This window comes from Malus sylvestris, chromosome 10 (genome assembly GCF_916048215.2).
Source record: "Malus sylvestris chromosome 10, drMalSylv7.2, whole genome shotgun sequence".
Taxonomy (NCBI): domain Eukaryota; kingdom Viridiplantae; phylum Streptophyta; class Magnoliopsida; order Rosales; family Rosaceae; genus Malus; species Malus sylvestris.
The window spans coordinates 35585210-35594959 of record NC_062269.1 but is presented as its reverse complement, the minus strand read 5'-3'; the positions used below and the strand labels follow the sequence as shown (position 1 = coordinate 35594959).

Here is a 9750-nt window from a genome sequence, read left to right as displayed (position 1 = left end):
ATACCATGAGGAAAGTTGGAGTTCTGTCATAAATCAATTAACAATATGAGTAGTAACTCAACATCTTATAAGCCCTTGTATGATTTAGTCTCTAACCGATGTGGAACTTTATCATCACATTCTCAAAATAGTGTGGTAACATATATATATATATAGGCCCTTTAAGGGAAGGGATTCCCATTTTTTTTTAAATGAGGACACTCTGTTGACCATTAGATTTAGCTTTAATGAAATTTTGTGGTTGAGATTAAATCATAGGCCACAAAATTTCATTAAAGCCAAATCTAATGGTCAAGAGGGTGTTCTCAATTTTTTTTTTTTTTGAAAAATGAGGATCCCTTCCCTTAAAGGCTTCCTATATATATATATATATATATATATATGTATGTATGTATGTATTGTTGATGCAATTGGTATTTTACCACACATCTATATATCTGAAGACATTGAATGATCTTTCAAGTGCATATCGATGTTCAAATGATGAGAAAACTCTGAAATAAAAGAATTACCAAACATTTCAGAAGGAGTAAATGGTCATGAACTTTATGGTATGCCATCAATTATTACTCCAATTCTTTCTTTTCAAAATCATTATCACAGTCACTCCCATTAACACAGTTGCACCCAATTTTCCATATACATATAATGACTCTTAGCCCATCAATCAAGAATGTGAAATCACAAAGGGAGAACATTTTGGACTGTTCTTTGTTCAAGTGTCAAATGTTAGGGGCATATGTGAGAATATCACATAAGTTGATCGATTTGACAGAACTTGGTGTCACTATTTCCCAATAAACTGAGTGAAAGTTGCTTCCGCTACCAAGTTGATCGATTTATTGGAACCTGTATGCGGTATATCAAAGATTAATAAACACCATGAAGAGCCGGTCATGAATAGTAATTGGGTGATGTTAGAGAGAGATAATCTACTTAAAATATATTTTACAGACTACATGATATAACAATTGAAGGTTGAATTCCTGCTTTACATCATAAAATAAAGATCCAACCATCAACCATCACAATATGTGATCTATAAATAGGAGTGGGATTCTCTCCCCTCCTATTATTATCCCCTCCTCTCACATTATTTTTTTTTTGTTTTATTCTCTATATAAAAAATTCAAAACAAAATGTAGATGTGACATAATCGCAACTGTTTAAATAGAAGAGGATGAAAGGGGAGAGAGATTAGGAGATGAAAGAATTCTATTCCCTATAAATATGATTTGTCTAACAGTTTTAGTAATGAACAATCTAATATTCCATTAAGTAACAGTAATACACTTTAAGTAAGCAATCTCCAAAGTAAGCACATAACTTAAATGGATAATAAAAGATACAGAAAGCTGAGGAACCCAAGGCATGTGTTTTATCTCATAATTACACATCCCTAGACTAGACTGATAAGAAAGGTAAAGAGTTTTGTAGTAATTCTTTCTTTCTTCCTTAGATTCTTTTGTCATCTTCTCAATTTTTTTGTTTCGTTTTTTTCCTTCTCTCTCTTTACCAAAAACAATAAAAACAAAAGTTTGGTTTTTTTTTCTTTTAGAGTACCAACCCACATGACAAAGGTTCTGGTTGAATAATTTCTCCCACTTTAAAAGATGAATAATAAAGGCAAGTCCCATCTTCATATCAATCTCTTCGATCACTCACTGAGACTGAGCTTTCCAGTCATGTCTCTGATGGATGTTCTTGTTTCCACTGTAGAATCCTTCTGTTCCTCAGCTTTCTGTCCCATCCACTAAAATTCCAAAAGGAATGTGGGACTCATTGGTTCTGCTCCGAATCAACCAACTACCTTCTCTCTCTCTCTTTCTTCTTTTCACATCATCTCTCTTTCCCTAATCCGTGACTCGATTCTGGTAAATAACAAGAACCCAGAATTATAAAACTTATAAAAAGGTGGAAAAGTTAGAATCTCCCCCCACCCCAACATGTAAAACTCAATTCAAACCACAAGAACTAGGTTTTAAACTGCACCACCAAAAAGAAAGAACAAAAACTAACTTAAAAAGAGTATAGGGGTTGATTGATATTTTTTCATGGTGATTAGTCTTGGCCTTGTTATAACTGCCTCTTAGCTTCACCAAATGAAGTATTGTTGGTGTTGTGATCTCCTGACCAATTATCAAAGAGATTGAATGGATCTGAGGGCGCTGCATCCTTGCCTCCCTTTTGCTGCTGCTCATCCGCTGAGAAACATTGTGAAAACAAGAGGTTTAGTGGGTCAGCCTCAATTTCTCCTAAATCAGCAAAGAAGTCCTCAGGATGGTGAGACTGGTTGGACTGCTCGTTAGGCATTGATGGTCTATAAGCAAACCCTAAGTGCTGCTGATGATGATCAATCTCTAATTGCTTCTCAATGCCCTCAAATTCTTCCTTCACTGTTGAATTACTTCCAGCGGTGATAACTGTTGGAGACACTTGGTTATCATCATTCATATTCTCATTTTGTTCTTCCTTTGTTGGGCTAGTTGGCTTTTGATGAGCCTGATGAGAGCTACTGGGAGAGACCTTCAAGGCGGCGGCGACGCCGTTTTTGGATGGCTGGGATCTGGTTGAGCCAGCTAGGGCATTTCTCTGAGTAGGCCATGGATGGTTGTGTTCAGAAGTGTATGTGATTACCAACATGTTTGGATCCGTCCGGCTACGCTCTACTTGTTTTCTTGCTGGGCAACCCTTTGAGCTGCTACATCTGTAGTAGCCCCTGCAAGAAGTATCAAACAAATAAGCTGATTTAGTTAAGTTCAATGGCATTGATAATATATAGATGATTATTATGATTATAATGATGATTATGTTGATCAAATCTTTGATTATATTGTTTCCATCACATATCAACTAATAATAGTCGCAGTGAAGGGTGCACTTTTATTTATTTAGTTCTCTTTAATTCTTTATTCTATCAAGTGCCATAAATAAATAAATATGTACTATACATGTAAAGAAAAAGTTGTACGAAAATCAGTTCTATAAAAGAAAATTTATGAGAGTGCGAAAAAACCTATTTTACCCTAGCCGAATTTTCCACTTCACTCCCTACTCAGACTAGTGACTCCTATAGTGCTACGAAATATGGGATAATCCAAACTTTTAAACCGTTAAATCTTTATTAAAAAATTATAAAAATTATGATCTAACGATTAAAATTCCAAAAGAATCTCATACTCCAAAGCACAAATTTTTTGATCGGACTAATATAAGGGCACTTCACTCGTAGTGCATTAAAACCCTACTTAGAATTTTGAATTAAATGGGTAGATATGATAAAAGAAAATGAGACACAACCCTTCATGGTTGTCAGTGAGATGTGCAATCCAAATCCTTAGTTTTACTTACATAGGAACTTTCTATTATATGCAATGTATTAAAAGGCGGGGGCGTGGCCGAGGCGTCCAATGGATAGCCCAGCGCCTCACGAAACCTAAAATTTTAATATATATTATATATAAGTATATTTATGACAATATAATACTTTGTAAAAACAAATATAACTATAACTAAATCAAAGATAATATCATCTTCTTTATTACTAGGTCTAGTTGTACTTGGAAACTATGTCATATAGTCTCAAAATGTTATAATTATTTATTTTATTGTGAGCAATTATGGAGAACTTCAAGGAAAATAAGGATGAATGGTCACAATTATAGGAAAATTTCAAGCAAAATAAAGGCTGAATGTTACAATTATAAGTAATTTAAAAGGAAATAAAGGCTGAGTGGAGTAGTATAGGGTATTTAAAATGATATAAAGCAATACTTATGGGAATTTAAAGGAAAATAAAAGTTTGAGTGGAGTATTTATAGGGTATTTAAAATAAAATAAATGGGGTGAAGTATTTATAAGGTATTTAAAATGAAATAAATGGCGAAAATAAATAGTTGAGTGAAGTATTTATAAGGTATTTAAAATGAAATAAAGGCTAAGTGGAGTAATTATTATGGAAATTTATGGGATTTGGAGAGAGAAAGTCTCTCATTCTTCTTCGTTGAAACTAGAATGGCAGAAAACCTGGATTTTGAAGAAAAAAAAAAGCCCAAATGAACGCCCTGAGGCGCGCCTCTGCCACCTAGACGAGCTCCAGCAAAGCCTTCAACTCACTCCCTCAAAACAGAGGCAGGAACACTGACACCTAGCCTCAAAGGCCGCCTTGAGGCGAGCCTTTTAAAACACTGATTATATGACAAGTGAATGTGAAACTCTTTTCTAGTATATAGAAAAATGATGACAAATGAAACTTACTAACCTTGGAAAAGGTGACCCTTTGATGGGTTTCTGACCGTACTTTCTCCATGCCCACAGATCAGACGGAACTACTTCTCCAGTAGGCCTGCTGTTTGCAGCCGCTGGCGCTGGAATGCACACCACCTTCTTTGCCTGGCTCTTCCTGCTCATATAGATAATTAAGTATGATTAAATGTCTTACGTAAAAGTTAAACACACTATTTAAATTAGATTGGTGGGAGCGAATGAAATATCTCATTTTCTATCCCTGTTTTTTGTTGAAATTGAAAGGATGAAGTAATAGATGGTATATTCCAAAGGAGACCAATACCAATCGAAAAGCAGTGATCGATCCTTTCAGGCGGTGTGGATTGGGGTAGAAAAGTAGTTCCCAGATATATAAAAGATGAAAGCTAAGTGTGTGATTGTTATTGTGACACAAAGCAAAGCCCCATACCTTTTCGAGGTTTGATTAAACCCCAAAAAGACAAAGATGCATATCGTGTTTAGGTATCTATATGCTAGTTAGTAATGTTGGCATTTATCAATCTCACCTGGAAAACAGTCCTAGAGAGCTACTCCCTCTTCAAGACTGAAGACTTTAGAGCTAGTCAAACCTAAAAATATTGATATATTTTCTTTTATACAAGCAATAGTCAATCAAAATTTATCTAAATTACAGGAAAAGGGACCCAGACTTGAGTGCAGGAAGAGCATATACATAAATGTATATGTTTTTTTTATGCATATATATCGCTCTAACTAACTTGACTGCACCCTAAATCCTATTTGTATTAATAACAAATGCTTTAAATAACAAACCCTATTCTTAGATCTTCACCATGTATAAATCAAAACCCAAGTTGCATAAAGGCACTTTGTCATCAAGGTTGTTGATCTATAAAATGATGATGATGATGATGATACTGATAATGTAAACTTAACTATTAATCAGGATTAATTTATATAGCAGAAATTAAGTACTAATTAGAATAATTAATTCATGGAATCATGGTCAAGTTGTAAGAAATATTAAATGCTCTCTCATGGGTCCTCACCTTCGCTTGATCCCCGGATTCCGTGGAGATGAGATCTGCATCCCGGTGTTCGCGAGCAAGCAACCTTTTGCTGCTGATGAGCTGTTCGCATTAATAATCATGTCGCTTGCAACCATGGCAGCAGAATCTGGTGAGGTTTTTATCCCCCTAGGAGACGACGACACTGCTCCACCGATCACCGGCGAATCACACGGCGACATGGGTACCTTTGCACTTGGAGAGATCTGTAGCATCTGTGAGAATATGTTGCAAGGCCTCTTTTTTGGATCACCATCAACCACAACAACACCACCTTGATGGTTGTGATGCCCAAGACTAAGTACATGATGACCGCCACCGCCACCGCCACCGCCACCAAAAGTAGTAGTTGTGACACCTTCCTCCACACGAGCTGTACAACTGGGGCTGCTGAAAAGGCTGGAGCTTGATATGTCTAGCTCGTTAAGAAGCGGATCGCGCATGTACGACGAAAATGGATCGCCAAAGTTGTCCTTAGATTCTTCTACTTCCATGGCTGATGAAGATGATGGAAATATCATGGGATGATCAGATGGGAAGTGCCACGTGTCGGCGTGAGGTTCTTGATGATCAGACGGATAAGCTCCAACGTTAGCAGTAGTTGTACCAGCTCTTAGTATGTCGGTTAAATCACCTTGATAATTCTCCATCCTAGTAATTGGCACGAACAAGCTGCACATGATATATGTACACTCTTAAGGCAAAAGCTGCAGCTTCAAGTTCAAGTATGTCATTTGAACCCTATTGTAGTAGTATTGGGAGGTTAAATCTGCTCCAAAAGAGAACTACAAGGCATGCAATTCTTGGCCTTCGTATTTGGGTGGCTTCTAATTTAATTAAGTAGATGGAGGAAGTTAAGATTTCACCGTAAAACCAAAGAAAAATACGCAACAGACTGAATTGCGAAAAAAAAGGGTTTTGATTATTAGGAGCAGGAGAGCAAAGATGTGGTTTTAGAAGGCTGATGTTGGATTCTTTTGTTCTTCTCAAAAACAAAGTTATGATGAGGGAGAGAATTGTTGGGAACGAAGCAATGGAAGAGATCAAGACTCGAGAGGGAGCTGACTTTTCATACAAAAGAGCTCTTCTCCATACGCAACAAAGGAAAGATAGAGAGAGAGAGAGTTTAATATGAAATTGCTGAATAACTAATGATAAATTAATTATCATTGAGCTAACTGTAGTGCTTGTTTTTTATTTGTTAATTTAATATCATGTATATTTTCTCTGTCATAAAAATAAAAGAAAGACCTTTGCCAAAAAAATAAAAAAAATCCCTTCCTTTGTGTCAGAAACAAGTGATAGGAAAGTAAAGAGGCGGCAAGTAGCCGCATTTCTCGGAGGAACGTTTCCAAACTTGAACAACTATTCTTCGTTTCTTTCAACTTTGAGTTGCCTTCATTCTTCTTTTGTTGATTTGCCCCCTAAATTTGTTTGGAAATGTCAAGTTTCTCCTTAAATTTTAATTTTAGCCGATTATCCTAACTGAATTTTTTTAATTAGTCAATTTTCCCTTTTAACTTTAATTAGCCAATTCCCCCTGAACTATTATGATTAGCCAATTCCCCCATTGGCGTTAGATTTTATAGTTGTTTCATTCTTTTTGCCCTCATATAGTTGTTTCCGTGATCAAGATGGATGGAATTTTTAAAAATCTAACGTTAGGGGGAAATTGGCTAAAATTAAAGTTCAATGGGGAAATTGGCTAATTATAAAAGTTCAAGGGGTAATCAGCTAAAATTAAAGTTCATGGGGGAATTGGCAACTCCATACAAGTTCAGGGGGCAAATCAACAAATATGCCATCTATCTTTGATGGTGATCATGTGGTGCTTATTAGGACTCGCCCAACCCTCAAAGAAATGAGGAGAAATTAGACTCTCTTAAAGTGAGACTCTTCAAGAACTCTTTGTCACCTTACAATTTAATGTTAACTTCCGTGCCAACATTATAAAACATTGTGTAAAAAATATGAGGTGGCAGAGAATCCCACTTTTGAGAGTCTCCTAATTAGCATTGCTCAAGAGGTGGTAGAAAGTTCATAGAGAGTCCCACTTTTAAGAGTCTCTTTAGCATTTCTCAAGAAACGAGTTTACGGGGGAAATGTTGTATTGTCTTGTCTTGTAAGCATATCTTATAATTACACTTACACACTATCATTGAAGGGTTTAAGTGCATGTAAGCTATATCCCCACATACTCGAGAATTCAACTATTACATTAGGGTTTAATACATTTTAGACCTCTTCATTCATTATACATTTATTTTTAAATGAGTTCTTAACTAGTTGGTAGTACTCATGTGACCTTTATACAAAGTATATCACATGCAATTTGTTTTTTTTTTTTTTTTTTTTAGTGATTGTGATCGCTGTCTTGTTTTGTTGAGTAAGAGTTGATCCGTACACACGTAGCAAAGAACTATGAGGAGGAAGCTTGTTGAACATGTTTTATTACAATTAATTGTTTTTTTTTTTTTTTAGAACAATGACGAGTTACCTTTTTAAATCAAAAGAAAAACATCAATATATGGTATAATGGTAATATCGAAATTATTGTTACTACTACATCATGACCTTTTAAATGTTAATCCCACAGGGCTATAAACAATACAATTTAAAGAGGATGCTGTTGATAAATTTCAGGAGGTCTTCAAATCAAATAGCCTTCAACGTAATAGATAGCCAAACCAAGATGGAGCTATTCCTGCCACCGAGGTGGAGCCTCTCCTGCCATAAAAATGCCACGCCTATGTGGTTCAAACTTGAGGGTTTCCTTTGCATTTCTCAACTTTTTCAGAAGCCAATCTAATTTCCAGAAAAGTTGTAGTTGTTCTTGGCAACGACTTTAAAGTTCATCTTCATTCCACAATATAAAACTTCATATGCGGCTTTTGAATAATCAGCTGAATTAATCAAGGACTCTCGAGTATGATTAATCAGTTAATCTTTTTTCAAATAAAGACAAAAAGTATGATTAGCGTTTTGAAAAGGTGATTATGATGAAACTGAGACATATAAACTGAGCTCTACTATAAAATGTTGGAATGATGAAGGACAAGATTAGGATTAGAATCGTAATGAAGTATGTTTATTATAAGGTTAATTTGATTCTATATGTATCTGTTGTAATAGGTCAGATAAAGTGCCTTCTGTTTGGTCCAAAAGTTGGGTTCCTTTTTGGAGTCTTGTAAGACCACTTCAAAGATAAAAAATGGTGCTAAGCAAGTAACATAATAAGTATGTATCATATGGATTAATGTTTGATTAGACATGTTTTTGGGTTAAGGACTTCTCCACCAAAAGAAAAGGTTTGGTGACAAATATAATGGGAGGAGATCCAGTCCAAAGCTCAGGGATTAAGTGATTCAGGTTTTTGAAATTTGATCCAATAACTAAAAACAAAAAAGTTAGTAAAAATTTTTAAAAATTATAATAATTTTTTACCGTTTAATCAAATTTCAAAAACTCATATAACTTGATTCCTAAGCTTTAAAGAGAGGGACTCGGATAAGATTTCTTTCCAAATATAATGGACTAACGACATCATTGAGGCCATCACCGTCCTCATATGTGATTGATTAGACATTTTCAGAATCTACCAAAGGTAAAGGTAGCCGGCTCTCTCTCTCTCTCTCTTTCTCTCTCTCTCTCAAGGGCACTTGGAGGTTTTTGGCTTTTGAATCTTTTTAGGATAATGTTATTTACACATTTATTTTTATCTTTCATATACTTTTGTTTTTTAATCATTATTATTTTTCAATCTATTCAATATGAGAACTTAAAATTGAAAAATATATAAGACGTAAAAATAATTAAGTGTCTAGATAGCACTAGGGCTGGAAAAAAATCCCAAAAATCCCAAACCAAACAAAAAAAATCCCGATCCCAAACCAAAAAAATCCCAAACCAAAATTTCCGAAATTTTCGGGATGTAATCCCAAACCAAACCGAAAGTTTCGGTATGGGATTCGATATTGCATTTCATTTTTTCGGTATTCCCATACCGAACCGAAAAATATATATATATAATTTTTTAATTATAAAAGAATTATTTCAACCGTTGATTGTTTTGGATTTAATATGTGCCGTTGATTTCTTTTTAGGTCAGATCACATTTCATTCCTCCGTTCATTTGTTTCGAAGTGCAGTGCAGCCCCCTGAGTCCCTGACCCTTAGCCTCCGTTCATTTGTTTCGAAGTGGAGCGGAGCATAGAGCTCGCGCGCTCGATAGACACTGCGGTGGAGGAGCAGCAGGCACGCTTGGGTCGTGTTCTCGCTCTGGTCGAAGTAGTCGGAGACCAGGCGAGTGAGGGAGTTGGGCTTGGCGAGGCGAAGCGCCTCTTGGACGCACTCTCGGTTGGGCTGAAGCACTCGCCCCAACAGAAGCTGGTGCTGCCTCTGACTCCGGCGGTGGCGACTCTCTTCATTATCCGAT

At 35.9% G+C, this 9750-nt stretch overlaps 1 protein-coding gene across 2 annotated transcripts; it reads right to left on the bottom strand.

Moving 5' to 3' along the window:
• Positions 1 to 1299: 1299 nt before the first annotated feature.
• On the bottom strand, positions 1300 to 6453 carry LOC126587951 (probable WRKY transcription factor 14). 2 transcript variants are annotated; one of them, XR_007611280.1, is made up of 4 exons: positions 5298 to 6453; positions 4262 to 4402; positions 2020 to 2719; positions 1300 to 1871 (listed from the first exon to the last, which is right to left on the bottom strand). XR_007611280.1 is itself a non-coding variant. In XM_050253064.1 (3 exons), the coding sequence occupies exons 1-3, from the start codon at positions 5993 to 5995 to the stop codon at positions 2077 to 2079; spliced, it is 1482 nt and encodes a 493-aa protein (XP_050109021.1). In that variant the 5' UTR covers positions 5996 to 6453; the 3' UTR covers positions 1300 to 2076. The 2 variants fall into 2 exon arrangements, 1 of the variants encoding a protein (XP_050109021.1); XM_050253064.1 differs by having other exon boundaries at positions 1300 to 2719.
• Positions 6454 to 9750: the final 3297 nt, after the last annotated feature.